General features: G+C 42.5%; 2 protein-coding genes across 2 annotated transcripts; both read right to left on the bottom strand.

Annotated features, from left to right (window-relative positions):
- Nucleotides 1–288: 288 nt before the first annotated feature.
- macc1 (MET transcriptional regulator MACC1) lies at nucleotides 289–5,934 on the bottom strand (the record flags this gene model as incomplete). Its single annotated transcript, XM_080006142.1, has 5 exons — nucleotides 5,878–5,934; nucleotides 3,608–3,727; nucleotides 1,444–3,494; nucleotides 1,151–1,339; nucleotides 289–492 (listed from the first exon to the last, which is right to left on the bottom strand). Exons 2-5 carry the CDS (start codon nucleotides 3,717–3,719, stop codon nucleotides 289–291), a joined length of 2,556 nt encoding a protein of 851 aa, XP_079862268.1. The 5' UTR covers nucleotides 3,720–3,727; nucleotides 5,878–5,934.
- An 8,900-nt stretch (nucleotides 5,935–14,834) lies between these two features.
- Nucleotides 14,835–16,697, bottom strand: sp8b (sp8 transcription factor b; the record flags this gene model as incomplete). Its single annotated transcript, XM_080005027.1, has 2 exons — nucleotides 14,835–16,172; nucleotides 16,677–16,697. 2 exons carry the CDS (start codon nucleotides 16,695–16,697, stop codon nucleotides 14,835–14,837), a joined length of 1,359 nt encoding a protein of 452 aa, XP_079861153.1.
- Between the last annotated feature and the right edge of the window lie 740 nt (nucleotides 16,698–17,437).

Raw genomic sequence — 17,437 nt, 5'->3', positions numbered from 1 at the left:
GTTCTCACCAGAAGACTAAATTCCTTCAAAATGCAACAATAATGATAACAACAACAACAACAATTATAATAATAATAATAATATAATAATAATGTACATTCACCAGCTGGGACCTAAAACGTGGCAGTATCAGAATCTTTTAAATACAGTACATTGTCCTCAAATGGGTCGTCTGTGCGTGGTACTGAACATCGCATAAACCATCTGCTCAAACAGTAGAATATAGAATTTCTAAGTCACATCTTCAATCGGAAACCACATCCTCCGCATCTCATCAAGGCCATCGCTCTAGGTTTTGGGGTAGGCGGAGGCTTGCAGGACGTCCAGGCAGTTGACCGTGATGAGCGCTCCGGTGAGCTGCCTCCACTGCCGCGTGACGGGGTTCTTTATCTTGTCCAGGATCAGGTGCAGGTCCTGGATCATGTCCTTGTAGCTGTCGCCGTAGCGCAGGCTCCAGGCGTACAGGAAGTCGTAGGCAGGTTTCCACATCGACTGGAACACAGCGGGGAAAAAAAAGGCGTCAATCAACGGGAATGAAATCCCATTTGAGAAGCCCACTCCCTGTCTTAGAGGGATGATTCTAAACATTGAAATTTACGACATTATTTTGGGATGTCAAATGTTTTATTGCCATGACCTTGTTTATGATGTATGGAGAGACGTGCATAGAACCCGGGACATATCAAACGCAGGGACATTTTAGACACATTTGACTAAGATTGATGGAAAATGCTCATGTTGACTGTAAATTGTCGCCGCATTGTTGACGGAAAGTTGATTGAGCGTTTTAGCAAAGTTAAGCAGCTGTTTTCTTCATTTTCCTATAAACCTTTGTGGTGTATACAGGCGTTCTTGTTTTTTTTTTTTTTTTTTTTTTTTTCCTGGGGGACTTCCGGGAGAAGGTTTTTCAGGTTTTAACGTTTGTTGTGACAGCACCAGGTGAGTTAAAAAAAAAAAAAAAAAAAAAAAAGTCACCATTTTCATGCTTGGATGCTTTGTCAAACATCAACCCTGCCCGTCACCTCTGGAATGCTTATCTGCCCCAAGAGACGCTTTATCATTTCAAACGTTTTAATCCAAACTACAAACTGGCATTGTCAATGTTTCAAGGGTGTACATCGGTCCTTAAAACCTTTCCAGGCAAACTGACCTGGGCGCCAACTTCGCCGTTCGTCCCGCGATGCGGCGCCTCATAGCCCGCGATCTGAGCACTGGAGAGTTTCCCAATTTTTTCCGCCAGCTCCTTCCATCTCACGCCCAGCTCCACCGCAGTGGACAGAATGACTGTGTTCTGGATCAACTGAGCCACCAGGCCGAGGGAATCCATCTTCAAAAGACCCTTGGACGACAACGGCAAATACATTCAGTGGCAGGAAAAGAGCAGAGCCAACGGACGCAAAAGCAAAAGCAGAAATCGAGTCGATTTATTGCGTCGCCGCTTACCACCATGAGCTCATGTTGGAACTTTTTCCTGCTCTTCTCGGCGTGGCAATCTTCCTTCAGCTTTTCCAACACGCAGGCGACTTTGTCAGCCTCGGTCTCGGCGTTTCGCCGCGTGATGGTGTCCAAGGAGAGGTTGGAGTAGCCCAGGGCGTCTGCGAAATGTCTCCAGCTGGTGATGTGTTCGGTCACCAGGGTCTGGATGGCTGAGTACATGTAGGTGAGCTTGTTGAAGGGCAGGGTCATGTTGTCCAGAAGCACCTCGGTGGTGACTTGGATGCCGGCAAAGCCGATCACTTGGTCTCTGGTGATGAGCTTCACGTTTTTGCAGTGCACCAAGCCGGTCCTGCCCCTGAGGAATCCGATGTACCACTCCTTCACCTTCAAATTTCCTACCGACTTCACCGTTTCTCTCGAGAGGAGCGCCAACGTGTCACCCTTGAAGTACTCCAGGAGGTACTCCACCCGGGGCTGGCGGAGCACCGTTTTCAGGGCCACCCCGTACCACTGGAGGTTCACAGATCGATCCTGGAACTTGGGGAATTCCGGAACGGCCTCTTCGGGAATAGTTAAGGACCTCGCGATCTCCGTTCTCCTGTCCAGCTGCTTAGAGTTGTGCTTATCCGACCGAACGGGCGCTACCGCTGGGGACGGCACCGGGAAATTTGCAATAGCTGAACTGTCGCACTGTTTTCGCACTTGTAGGTCTAATTTAAAGCAAGTGATTTGTCCCATCTCAGCATGAGACAATGCAAAAGGTAAATGCAAAACTTTGCCTTTTTTCAGTTGACTTATTCTGACCTCCTTCACTTTGTCTTCAGCTTTGACTTTGAAGGTTGAGTTTGTGACCCCAATGGCAATTTGCAGGTCATCGAATGTGTCCGGCTTGAACTGATATTTCCCCCAGAGATGCAGCACAACCGGGGGCAGGTTTCGGTCGCCTATCCACATGTCGGTGAACGGGAGCCTTGGCGGGATGTCGTTATGACAGGAGACGACCATTACCACCTTGAAGGAGGGGTGAATGTACCTGGGCCCGTACACGCCGACGGAAAGTTCACGATCGAGGTAGTCCCACACCGATTTGGCCGGGAATTGGACAACAGAGGCCTCCGCAGCTGCGATGACGTAAAAATGTTTTTTCAAGTCCTGCAGTTTCATCTGCATAATGTTATTCTCAACGTGACAGCTTTTTACTTTTTCATAAGGTCCCTCTCTTTTTTCGGACACCAACCCCACAAGTGTGGACATCACTTGACTTAAAGGGTCATTCTTCACCTCTGCAGCAAGTTTTACCTCCAGGGTGACACAATCCTGTGTCTTGAGGTTGCTGAGAGTCACTTCCAGAAGCGGACTCATGGTGGTCACGTAGGTGCTGTTGAGCCCAGGCGGAGGATCAAGAATTGCTTTCAACGAAACCTCCTGAATTTCCCCGGGAGGAACGTGGCCTTCTGGGAGGCGCATACATATTTCAGAGTCCGGTAACTGCACTGAACCCCCGGCGTGATCGACCTTGCAGACGACCATGTAGTCGGTGGCCTGGGTCTGAGCCCATCCAAGGCTCTGGCTCATCAGCCCGAGGTCCAGACACGACCTGGTCAGCTGCCTGTGGCTCAGCCAGGCCATCTTGTAGGCCTCCCTGTCATTTTTTAGCCACTCGAAATCTGGATTCAGAACGGGCCCAGTTGGTTTGAGGCCATTTTCCTTTTTTGATTCCTTTCTCTCCAGTTCATGCAAGATGTCTGAAGCGCTTCTCCATCTCCCAGACCTGTTCGAACTTTTATGCCTGGATTCCGAAAGGTTCCCCAGGCTGGATTCATCTGAAGACGTACTAATAGCGTCGTCATTAGTGTCCAAAATGTCCGCATGGTCCTTTTCTTGAGTTGATGTGTTGGAAACATTGTTTTCTGTGTTGTTGTGTACAATGTCATCTAGAAAAGGGTTGGATCCGGACAGCTTGTTCCAGAATGGATTAGTTGTTTGAGTTAACTTTGTGACTTCCGGTTGTAAAACAGGCCATTCAGAATGTTTGGTCATTTGTGAAGTGAGGCTACCTGTGAGAAACGGAATTAGGAATTTCTCTGTTATCATACCACCATAAATTAACGACAGCATGAGAAGCAAATAAACAAATTTAGCCGGTCAAGCTTCAAAATAAAAGTTTCACCATTGAAAGTGCTGTTTGGCGTGGCATCGTCCAGATCGATCAACGTCCCCTCCGATCTGCTCCGCATGAGACTCCCTACGCGACGGCAGGACTTTGCTCTGATGACCGCCATTTTTACATCTGTAGTAATGAAAGATATTTAACTTTACTGTATGAATGAAATCAGAGGAGTACAAAGCAGTTGATCCTCCCAACCAAAGTAAACATTTATTGGGCTCTGCCGGACCCTTCTATCTGGCTACACCAGCAAAGGAAGTTCGTTAAATAAAAGTTATTTAATCACTGGTTCAAAGTGGGCACTCTATGCAGGCGCCCGATTAGTAGTTGGCAGGTACAATGGATGCGAGGCAGTAATTAGTGCCCTGAAAGAAGCACATGCTGGACAGAACGATGCACTGCTATTCCATGTGCTATTCAACATGGTGGGCTACGGTTTAAAGGAGCACTGTGTGAGATTCTCTAGTGTGCCACTTTAAATTGCAATGCGTTTATCAATTTACCTAACCTTTTACTTAGCACGGAAATGCAAGTGTTCCATTTGCAGAGATAAAATGACACCCAATAACTCTAAATAAGGCTCAGTAATCACCCGTCCCCGTTTATCCTGTCCCTCGCTCTCACCAAAGCAAATCTAAGTGGTGACAAACTGCAAATATGTTCTGATTGGACTTAAGGGTTAGCCTTGCAGGGAGGGTTAATTAAAAAATGTATTACAATTTAAGGCTGTCTGATCGCAAAATACCCAAAAGGGTGTTACACAGTGCTCCTTTAAATAGAATGGCTCCTACGTCCATGCATGGGATTACATAGAAACTAGTGGCCAACCAATTAATCGGGCCAATATTTGCGCATTTTAAGATAATCGGCATTGGCCGATGCCTGCGCTCACGAGGCTGATAAACCAAGAATGTCTGCAGACTAATTTTATCTACTTTGTTTTTATACATATCGATTCTGAATATCTGAAACAGACAGCAAATAAAAAAAACACAACATGATATCGGTTTTATAAATCGGCCTCCCAGCTCTCTAAATATCTGCATCGGCCATCGAGAAACCCATATCAACCCTAACCACGAATAGAAACCACACTATATCTATACTTGGGTAACACTTATCAATGACACTCAACTGAAAGGTAACCAGAGCTTGTTAAACGGTTAAAAAAAGGTGAACAATAAATGTCAAAACAATGTGTATAAACAATATGTGCAGAAATTGTGGCATTTCAGGAAATCACTTCTAACCTACAAACGCCGCCGTGTTTTGACAAGCTCGAGCAAAAGGAACAAAAGAGCAGAGCGCAACGCCAGTCGTATTTCAACCTGTATTTCCACACCCTGAGCCGCAGGTTCATGAAAGCCTCCAGTCTGTCACTTGCTGGGGTGAAAGGACACTACCCATTCGTGGCCCGTCTAGTGAGTCAGTCATTGATAATGCTGTTTGTTACACCAGTTACACAAAAACAGGTTGGTCTTGTCTTTTACACAACAGTTGCTGTGAGAGCGTGCTGCCACTGTACATCTGCATATGACATTGTCTGAGCACACTTGGGATGGAATACAACAGCTTTTGGCACAATTACTTTTTTCCACGTTCAGAAGACACAGTAAGATCCACCTGGACATGACACCGCTTCTATGCCCAGCCTGCATCCGAAGAGAATGAATGTTCTAAATGCCTGTAATAATATACCTGTTATCTGTTGTACAGACGGAACAAAACATCCATTCACTGCAGCAACAAATCTGTTCCTCATAATAGTTTTGTACAGCTGGCATTTTACATATTCATCATGCATACTTGCCCAATTTTTTTAGAATGTAAATTGGTGAAACAGAGGTTGATTTTATTTATGATTTCTGTTTTGTTTTTTTAGGTTTATTGGATATTGCTTATTTTTTCTATTGTTCTGTAAATTTGTAGGTCTACTATATATTGCCATTTTTTTTATGTTGTCATTTTTAGGTTTATTGCATCTTGCTCTTTTTATTTATTTATCCTTTGCTATTCCTTAAACTTATTATTATTATTATTATTATTATTATTATTATTATTAGTAGTAGTAGTAGTAGTAGTAGTAGTAGTAGTAGTATTATTGGCTATTGTTTTGTATGCTGCTGTAACACCGCCGTTTCCCCCCGGAGATGAATAAAGTATCCATCTGATCTGTCTATAAACACAGCAGCCCGACACCGATAACACGATGTTCACACGTTTTTAAATTGGTAAATCACCACAGCACATTTTAATATGTACAACTGACTCACCGTTGGAGTGAGTACAAAGGTGGCGCTCCTCTTCTCCACCTGGGCGCAGCGCGCAGCTCGACCCACCAGCACTGCCGCAAACTTCTAGGGAGCGTCTCCAAGGTGCCTGGGACCAGGGTGAGTGTCGGGGTTCCAGACGCAAAGCCCTTCGGGACTGGTAGTTTTTGAAATAACAGCGAGCCCTTTGACGCCGTATCGGTCCCGGGTGGTGTGGCGACTACATTACCCACAATGCAGTTCGCACGCTCGGAAAAATACACTTGCGATATGCCCGCGGCAGCGCATGTTCGAAGTCTCCTGAACCGAATATGTTTAAGTAAGTACAAATGCCTGATACATTTAATGAAGTACATGAACAAATTGTTTTCCACCACTGATTTTTTTTTTGTTTATTATTATCGTTTAGAATTACGCGTGAAACAAGTGCTAGATAGCTACAGTGGATTAATAAATATCGCCGTTACTTTGAATGGACTGACACAAACGCACCCTGCCCTTACCTACTTTCCCAAATAATATACGTGCGTGTCATGTTCCTGCTACTCCGTCGTGTAGTTCATTGTTGTGTTTAAAGTATTTCAACGAGTTGAACTGTAAACATTGCTGCCTGCGTGCAGCCCCGCAGACCTGCCTGGCTGCCCGTGGTGTGGCTAGGTAGAACGGGCTGAGTGATTAAATCAAGACTCCACCAAAGTCCAAGTTCCAGGAGTCGTATCGATCGTGATCACCAAGGTCATTGGAACCGAAACGAAATAGTCAACATTTTGCATGTGTTTTATTATTATTATTATTATTATTATTATTATTATTATTATTATTGTAAAGAATTTGTACGCGTTCAACTGTGCAGCTGTTTAGTGTAAGCTGTTTAAAAGGCCCTATCGACCAAACAGAAACGCAAGTCCCTGTCGATTAGATTATATGAATGCTGAACTCTTAATTTAACCAATTAGTCGGTAAGGGATATACGGATATAACCAAGGTTGACTTTGGTTAACTTTTTGTCTGTCTGTCTGTGTATACTAAACTCCACCGTTGCTTGTGTTTTATGTGATTTTTTTTTTGTTGTTGTGGCCTAAAGTCTGTGGATGCTCCCCTCTAGTGGCTATTCATAAACGTTTCCAATCCTTCGTGTCACTTTACAACCATTCCAGAGATGCTTATTAATTTTGAGATAATTCAAGTTGTGTCCATCCTATATATATATATATATATATATATATATATATATATATGCAAAGTGCAGTTGGTGACATGAAAATGCAAGAGAATTTCTTCAAAACGTTGCACATCTTCCCCATTCTGGAAATTCGGTTAAATGTCCAATTAGAATGGGTTAAACTAGTGCAGATTGTCTTCACAGAGTTTATCCTCTTATTAATTGCATGCAAACGTAATTCAGTAAATGCCTGGTCAATAATGCCAGAACATGGAGAAGATTAATGTGCCCTCTGACATTCTGTCGTTATGAGACCTTGATATCATAAAAATGCCTGCCACATGTGTTTTATAGTAACATAGATACAAGATAAATTATTGCTCAAGTGCAAATTTTCATAAATACCCTTTATACATGAAGGGTATTTCACCCGGTTACCATTTTAAGATATTTTGCATACCTGCGATTGAAATAACATCATTACCTAGTATTATATAATCTTTTTTGTCATCTAATATTGACTATGTAGGGATTCAAATCTTTAAATCAATCATGAAATATAGTTGCTTTTACAATACAAAAATATATTTCAGCTGAATATTACCGAATGCATATGGTAAATGCTTTTATAATACCATCAGGTAATATGTGTGTAAAAGTAAATGAATGCTGAAAGACAAAAACAAAACACCGGTAGGTTAAGGGCATATTTATTTATTATACTTCATAATACCAAGGAAATGCCTCTCATAAAATCATTATACTTCAGATAAGGAATAGACATTTAGATTGTGTGTAACAGATAATAATAATAATAAAGATAATAATAAACATACATTTAAATATGCATTTAATTTAAAATGCGCCTTTTACTGGGACCATTTGGTGCCAAATGGAAAAAAGAGAAGATGGATGATCATTTTCATATTTTCATATATACAATATGGTGTTGCTTTGCAGAAATGTATATGGGTACCAATTGATTCAGTGCATATTGCCTTTTATGTATATGAGATCACATGGCAATGCATGACATACATTATTGTATTAAATCATCACAACATATAGGCCTATGTCATTAATACAACATAGGCAAATTGTTAATAAAAAAAGTGCTAATACAATTATACAGATTAAAATGTTAATGTTTTTTTAGTTTGTCGTCAGTCCATGTACCTTTTTGCCACTTGGTGGGGCCATTTCTCTACCGTTTAACTACAGTAGAATGGTAAGAGCAGAAGGTGTTTTACATAAAATGCACATTCATCAAATTACATCAAATTCCTTATATTTCTAGCCTGTGTCTTGGCTTTTCTCTAATGGACAACACTCTTAGTAGATGGCTCTGATGATAACTTTATTAAAATGTACCTCATAGAAGTTCAAAGGGCGCAATCCACAGAAAGTGAGAGGAATTCAAAAGATATTTACTCAATTATCCCAGACAAGATCTCATAAAAAGTAATATTTCAAAAGAAACAAAGAGTTTAATCTTTTGTTTCATCATTGTCTACTTTTTCTGTATGAATACACGCTGTCTTACCAAATCTTGCAACTCCAGTAAAGACTGTGGATTCGTAGGGAACAGCCAGTCAGACTCTATAACCTTGATTCTCTATTGGTATGACAGGAATGCATAAACAAGAGGCAGCTCAGTGAGGTAGGATTGGATAGAATTTGCACTCGCCAGTCTGAATTCATCCTTAAGCTCTGAGATTTGCATCCACCACCTGTGAGCTGCAGGTCAAAAAGCCCAAGATCCCTCCGCCCACCTCCGCCCACCTTCGCCAGCCTCCGACTTGTATTCTCAGAGAGAGCCTGTTGCCAAGGCTGCTTTTAGTTCAGTTCTCAGAATCGTGCATTTCTGGATTCACGTCCTTATTCTAATGTCATCACTGTGCAGTGCTGTACAGACAAACCTGACCAATCTGCAACAAGAAAAAAAGCCAAATATGAAACAAAAATAGCCATATATAAAAATATACAGAATTAACAAAAAGCAATTTGAATGTTAAAAAAAACATAGCTTATCATGAAATATCCATCTCAGATAAGTCAAGTTCAATTATATTTATTTTAATTAGCCAACTTTCAATATTAATAAACATTTAAAGTATAGCTTTAAACCACCCCCTCATTATATTTATGGTGCCTGGACTCCGTTGAAAAAGAGGAAGGGAAGGGCGAGCACTTACCTTCCTTCTTGCACAACAACTTGATGACCCACGACAGCGCTGCAAACAAATTGTAATATCTGTACGATGAAGTAAATAAAGTATGTGATTTAAGTAAACCCCTCTGCAGCCATGTACGATTTACTGTGTTTCACCCGGTTGGATAGGCAAACACTGTCCCACATGGCACCGGGAAAACTAGGCTGCTTATTATTCTATTCTATCTATCTATTCTATTTATATAGGTTCAAGTGAAAACTTAAAGAGGGATCCTTTTCACTCGTGTCACGAACATTTTCTCCTTGATTGCCTGAGAAATGTCAGGGTCCAACAGCAGGGAATTCAAGCCACTAGATGGCGTCTTTCCAGCGGGGCGGCACCTGGCCGAGGGCTGTCCTATTCGTTTTAGTTGGGCTTCATTTAACGACCTTACATGTTCATGTATTTTTCTAAACGGCACAACATATTCAACAAATGAAAAAACAATTTTATAACAAATCTAATTGGAGCGTATTTAAAATGGAGAGGGCAGCAGGGCGTTCCACATCACATCTCCAGCTTGAAGAATTTGACCCAATTTGAAGGAGATGCATTTGATGTCCTGTCAGGTCTGTGTACTTTCAAGTATGCTGTTTAACAATGATGCTATTGTAGCGTAACAAAAACCCGAAATAGAAACAGACAAATATAGAAAAAGAAAATGGTTTGAGGTGTATCACTCGGAATGACTAAAATGCATATCATCAAATCCACAGCTGCGTCATCCAATTCCAAGGACACTCTGGTTATAATGTCTGACTCCTTAAATGTCCATTATGGCTTTGATACTAAAAAAAAGACAATAATAGTTACATATAATATAAGCATAAAATAATTTTCAACTCTGTACAGGTTTAGAAACACATCGCTAACTAAAAAAAGTATATTAGTGAGCATAGACTTTTTTTTTTTTTTTGTTCCTTTTGGGGTTTGGTTGTGCTGGGTTTGCTGTTCTCTGGCCTGAGCTGTTGTTGTGGCCTTGATTCACAGTTGGCAGCTGTTTTCAGCTTCGTTCTGGACCTTTTAGCCCTTTCCTCGCTGGGGCCTCAGTTATTCAAATGAGGCTATAACGCTCCTCCTTAGGACCAAACAATGCAGTCTGCGGGATTGACAGTAAAATTTATAGGTTTAACATTGAACCCTAATTTATTCATCTTTTCGTGATAAATATTATTGCCCGTTGCCTCTGTGTTTTCAGCATTACTCCCGACTTTTCAAGGCGTCGAGAGGAAGCATTCATCCATGGATCGTACGTGAGTTACGTTCCATGTCCTGACCCTTGTACTTCTGAAATTCAGCTATTTCAGGGCCCTTTTTGTGTGTCACCCTGATGTTTACACTGGCCTCATCTTGTCACACTATTAAAAACCTTCTGGGCTACCGCTGCACCTATCCATCTCCTGCCACGTTGCAGTCTTCTGTGTTGGGTCTTCGCTCATTGCTATAATACCAAATATGAAAACGTGTTGTTGGTTGTTATTCTTCGACATTGTCTTCTACAAACTGTGTGGTTCTAATGTGTACTCTCTGCTACCAGCCTTTTCATTTTTTCCTCAAAACTCATGTTCTCTCGTTGTTTTTTTCTCTACTGTTCTTTTCCACTGACTTCAACAAAGTAAAACCAGAGGATTGTAGACGTGCTGGAGAAGCAAACATTTGACAATTACAAACACTTCAGGTCACGGCTCTGCAAATAATTTGCAAATAGAAGGAGGTTCTTTAAGTTTATTTTTTTATTCTGGTTGTAAGTTTTTTCTATGTATGCATGTACATGTGTTGTTAGAATGTGATAAAATATATGAATGTGATCATATGAAGTTTACAGGGGTCAGACTCTGACTGTGGTGGGAAGGATGTAGAAGTGAGCAACGCTGCTGGAAGCTACCCGAAACTAACCTTATTCACACATCTGTTACTGTGATCAAGTCCCGTGCTGAGATGGACAGTGTCTCAGAGAACACCCACCGTTACGACAACAAGACAAACTCGGTCGCTTGCATCTACGGGAAAGAAAAGCAACGTAGAGACGTCGGGCGGGGCCAGGCTCAGACCCAAAAGCACGACTCCTGGGCGGGGATGAGCGTCCGGTAATAACATCTTTAAAATCGGCCTCCATATCTCTACGGCTGTATCTGATGAAGAGAGAGCGCCGTGAAGAACCAGAGGGCTTATTTAGGAAGCGGTGGACACACAGTCCTAAACGTTTCAGTTGATTTCAACCGGCCTACCGATAACACCGACTGCTTACCCCTCAACTAGTGTCTCGGGTTCGAGAGCAGATAACCAACGGCACGGCTCCCGACAGACGGTAACTTCCAGGTTGTGCCGAGATTGTGGATGATGCCTTGTTCAAAACAGTGTTTACGTCCCAGCATCCAAAACACAGACGTGCCGGGTGCGTGGCATTATGGCGACTGAAGGGGGAGGTTTCATTGCCTTTGTCAACGTCTGTCGCTCTGGATTCAGACCGGACCCTGCCGTGTCGTCACGGCTCAATGCTCCGTGTTCGATCCGATGGAAGCATTTATATCACCCCTGTGAAACTCATGGTAACGTTAGGAGAATAACCTCATGTACAAAAAGTTGCGTTCTTATTTGCTCCAGTTATAGAATACCAAAAGCACTAGTTTACGTGTTAAATTCTTTATTTTATGAATATGATTTATCCACATTTTTTTTCGCCAGGTAAAGTTATCATCTGAGATATCTTACTGACCCCGCCACCCCCCCCCAAAAATGTTTTGAAGCTTAGTAAATGACTTTATTTTATTTTTATTTTAAGCATTTCCTTTCTTGGGAAAATTGGAAGAATGACAGTATATTGCAATGTATGTTTCAAATTAGATAGGGGTATTGGGTATATATATAGATGGTATTGCTGTAGTTTAAGTGTTTAGGGATGGATTTTAATAAACACCAGATGGCGCCACACGCTCACACATGTTCTGCAAACTGCTTAGGAAAATACTTGGTGAACTACTGAAGTTCGCCTTCACCAGGAGAACTGAAGATTTAGAAATAAAGCAGCAGGTGTGGAGAGACAGTTAAAACATGGCAAACCCTGGGTACATCTCTGCGCAACAGCTTTCCTTTATACCACAATGCATACATATTGTATAGGAGGTATTATAGGACCTAAGCTTGTTTAGCTGATTCACACGGTGTCTGTATTATCCCAGAAAAACAACTGTAAACATTGCAACGACGAATGAAAGATGGTGCCACAGAATATTTTTATATTTTAAACGGAATAAATGTAATCAATTTATAGCATAAGAAATATATATATATTTATATATATATATATCTCCTGTCATCCGTTTTAGAACTACAGGTTGTTATTTCTGAAGGACACGCGTGGGACCCGAGCGTGTCCTGCCCAAATGTTTAACTCACAAATATCTAATATGAAACAAAATAATAACAAAACAAAAAAAAATAATAATAATGAAGTACATATTTGAACGTGAATACTGGTGGGAATAATTTTTGATGGTTATCTCGGTAAGGCGCGGCGGTAGATACACCGAGTTTAGTTTTGTTTTCCTCTGTAAATCCCTTTGAGATTTTTTTTTTTTTTCCCTTTTGGGATTTGAAATGTTTGTATTTTATAAAACAATACTCGCCTATCTTTAACTGTAACAGGGCAAAACATGCTTTAAGCGTTAAATCACATATCATCAAACCGTGGGGTAATAGGCCACAGGCAAGTCTTGCACATAAAAATAAATAATTTCCAGCAGAAATAATTTACAGAATGTTGAAAATAGTGGTATCCTTAATTATACCGAAGTAAACCTGAAGCTGTTCCATTTGAGCATGCTCAGGTGTATTTAACACAAATAAAGTTCAACTTCTGTACAACGATGTATGTACAATTCAAGTATAATGAATACAAAATATGTCGTTCCGTTTAGCACACTTTAAATATACAAACCATTAGTCTGGTAGAAGGTATCGTTTACTATCTTAAAATTTCTTCGAGATCTTCGACAAAACGATATTAAAGCAAATTGAGGCAATACAATTGTGCATCGTCCAAAATACTTTGAAATGATAAAAACCCATTTCACAACGTAACATGTTCAGTGGAAGTTGAGTGTAGTTTGCGCTTCTTTTTTTTTTTTTTTTTACTTTGTTTTACGTTTGGACTTTCTCTACAAACGTTAGGCCTACACCAATATAACACACACACGCGCACACACACACACACACACACAAATTAACTTCTATGAACCCCGAATAATTTAATTAATTTGAAGAATAAAAACAAAAAAACACAAATATATCCAATATTTTGTATGTTGCATATTCAAGGGTCATGCGCAGATGCCAGAAGTTTTCTTTCTCTGATATTTCGTTTCCATAACAATGTTTGCTTAAATTTCCTCAAACTTGTACAGATTTGTCAACGTCATTTCAACACATCTGCAGCGTTGTGAACACGCCCCAAATTGTGAGGAGTTCCGAGTGGATGTTTTGAAGGCAAACAAACAAACAAACAAACAAACAAAATAAGTTTCTCGTTTCCAGGCCTCGACTCTAACCATGAATTTGTGGATCCAATAATCAAATGATAAGCTGAGTCGATCAGTTAGTTCTGATCCATACTGACTTTATTGAGTGGCTTACATAAAAAGCCAGTCTCGGGGGTGGGGGGGAACAGCATTGTAAAATGAACGTCACTTTTACAACATGCTTACTTAAATTAAACGAACCAATAAACAGTAAATGATTTCAAAATCTTACAAATAAATTCAAAGTGCGCCTAATTAAAGACCCCCTAAATACAAGAAAACTCGTGGTTAAATATAACTTCCCACAATACATTTTTTTTTTATAACTTGTCAATGAAAATCCAAGTACATTTCCTTACATCTTCAAATATTTTTCTAGAGTCCATATACAACTAGAAATAACTATACAAAATCGTCTCCCGGACAAATACATAACTCACCTTTACGTGGGTGTGTGTTTATATTCTAACCTACCTTTTTATTATATACAACAGATTTGCAGTGGAGTAAAATGTGAGTAAACCCAGATTGGCCTCCTGGCGCGAATACCAATACGCAATATAAACCTACAACTGTTGCACATTATCAAAAACTAGATAACAATAGCGAAATATTTTTTTTTTTATTATCATGACTTACGAAGCAGCCCATCGAGAGGGACACACGTGAATAATTTCTCCTGCTCAGTAATAAAGTGCCAAAGTTTGGTCTTGGAGAACAGATATGTCAGCAGTAACACCACTTTGCAGGCCACATCATTATAATTATAATAAGGTTTTGTTTCCAATCTGCACGGCAATGTGGATCTGCAGTATGACAAGACTTAAGTTAAACCCCATACAACTTGATTACAGTTTCATATTGCAGATGTATCGATAGGAAGGTTCTTGTGGACAATTATGAAACCGGGCATTTAGTAGTCTGAAGCACTTGAGACAGTTCAAATAGTAATTTTCCTAAACGAGACCAATGATGAAACTTTTTTTTGCATACATAAAATAATGTCCAATTAACCTGTTTTTTTTTATTGTTGTGGTTGTTGTTGTTGTTGTTTGATAAATGGGGGAGTTAAAGCCCGTTCATGCCCACTCCTGGGGCGGCCTCAGGTGGTTGCAACATGTCGGGGGAATGGCACGGGGGGCTCCCCGGCGCGCTGTGCTCGCTGTCGGTGTCGCTCCCTCTCTTGCCACCGCTCCCGCCCGAGCCGGACCCGGCGGAGCCCCCGGCGCTGTGAGTCTTCACGTGTTTACTCAAGTGGTCGCTGCGCATAAATCTCTTGTTGCACACCGGGCAGGCGAACCGTTTCTCCCCGGTGTGCGTGCGTAAATGTCGCTGGAGCTCGTCGGAGCGCGTAAACCTCTTCCCGCAAAAGAGCCAGTTGCACACGAACGGCCTCTCGCCGGTGTGCCACCTCAAGTGGGCTTTCAGGTGCGACGTTTTCCCGTAAACTTTCCCGCAACCTGGGATGTGGCAGCTGTGGAGACCCTTTCTCCGGAGGCTGGCCCCCGCCGGCCCCAGCCGCTCTGCCTCCTGGCAATTCGGACAGTCGCAGGTGGCCCTGCCGGAGTACCGCCGGGCGGAGGACCGCGGAGACCCGGCTAAAGACGCGGGTGGAGCCCCGGAGAGCATGGTGCCCCCCGTCCCGGCCAGAGGAGAGGGGCTGGAGTCCGGATAAGAGGACAGCACCGGTTTGAAACCGTCCATGAGATGCTGACCGGTGGTCAACAGGTGAGGAGAGGGACTCGTGCTGAAAGCGGAGTGGCTTAGACTCGAGTAGTCGGAGTTATATCCCCCCAGAGGAGAGTGCAAGGAGGTCTGGAGACCTCCGGAGTGCAGGGAGCTCTGCAGGGCCGCTCCGTTCGGGTTCTGAACGTCAATCCATCCCGCCCCGACGTCCCACCACGCCGACGCTCCGGTGGTCCCCACCTCTCCCGTGGGGATCCCCGGGTGCGAGGATTTGAACCAGGACTCGTAGGGGTGCGCAACGCTCATCCTTGGATAAATGCCCTGCAGACTGTCCACCGAGGTGTGCACCTTGGAGATAAAGACCGGCTGGTGGCCGGACTCTTGAGAGTTGTTCGAAACCGAGGCCTGGAACACAGAATAGTCGTTCCCAAAGTGTGAACTCGACGCGGTGCCAGAAGTCAGGGAAAAGGCGCTCGATCCGGTGGAACCGTTGCTGCCAAAAGAGTCCGAGATACCGGATCCGTTGCGGGACACCCCGAACCCGGGAAGCCCGGAGCCCAGGCTGCAGCTGCTGGCCGTGGCTCTCTTCCACGGGTGGAAACCCTTTCCAAACGAGGAGGAATTATCCGAAATTGCGGAGGGTGAAGGGCTCGGACTCCCTATTTTGTTGCATGTTGCAGCCAGCATGGCTAAAGGAGTCGATCCCAACCTCGGCTCCTCCTAAGATGACAGAAAAAAAAAAAAACCAGACCAGCAAGTTATTGGCAGCACAAAAACAAAACCAAAGTTGAATATGTTAATGGAGTTTCCTGTTGACACTCGACCGAAGAACCGTTTTTTCCCCCCCTTCCAGCCTGCAACTCACTGCCTCACAGTCCATCACATGCCTTTTTAATTACCACAGTCGTTGAATCATTTAAAAGTCAAAAGAGCTCATCGGCGTTGCCTACCTGTAGATCTAGACGAAAAGAAACCAGCAAATAACAACCACTTATTTCTATCAAATCGGGAGGGAAGGTGAGCGGCGCGTTCTCGTCTCATGCGAACCGCTCACTCAAAGTATAATCAACGCACTGCGGAGCCGAAGTCATTTTAATCCCCGTCCCCTCTGCCGGACCATTAAAAAAAAAAAAGAAAAAAAAGAAAGAAAGAAAGCAACCCCCCCCCCCCCCCAAAAAAAGAAAACCCTAATTAAACCCCGTAAAGAAACTCCTCAAGACTCACCCCGAGAAGTGAAGTTGCCATCACACGCACAAAAAAAGCGCCCTCCTCGGAGGATCTTTTTTATATTTATGAATCGGATCAGTGTGTTTTTTTTTTTTTTGTTTTTTTTTTTTCCCCCGAGGTGCGCGACACAATGACGCGTTCCGCCCATTCCGCCGCGGCCGTGGCTCCTCTTCGGCTTTGAAGTGCCGCCCGCGACACGGGCGGCCAATCAGCGGCCCCGCGCGCGCGCGCGCTCCAGCGTGAGGTCATCGCCGGAGCGCTCCTGACGGCGCTGCCCCGCCCCCCTCCCCCACCCACCCACACCCACTACCCCACCCACTACACCCCCCCTTCAAAGTAAAGGAGCGGAAGGAGGTGAAGTTAAATTGGACCGAGAGGAATTAGGGACGTTTTATTTTATTTATTTTTATTTTTTTAATGTTTATTTGATTTGATTTAAAAAAAAAAAAAAAAAAAAAAAAAAAAAAAGTCTTACTTTTGAAGTGTCCTTGGGTTTCTCAAAAAGGCGTTTATAAATTATAGTTGGTGTTATTATTGTACGTTTACAGAGCACTGCATGCCGCAAACATCAAAACGCGATGGTGACCCAGATATTTGTATTTACAGTAGTTATTTTATATATATATATATATATATATATATATATATATATATATATATGTGTGTGTGTGTGTGTGTGTGTGTGTGTGTGTGTGTGTGTGTGTGTGTGTGTGTGTGTGTGTGTATATATATATATATACATCCATGTGTGGGTGTAT

This window comes from Zeus faber (assembly GCF_960531495.2).
Source record: "Zeus faber genome assembly, chromosome: 8".
NCBI classification, from domain to species: domain Eukaryota; kingdom Metazoa; phylum Chordata; class Actinopteri; order Zeiformes; family Zeidae; genus Zeus; species Zeus faber.
This window is presented reverse-complemented; position numbering and strand designations above follow the sequence as displayed.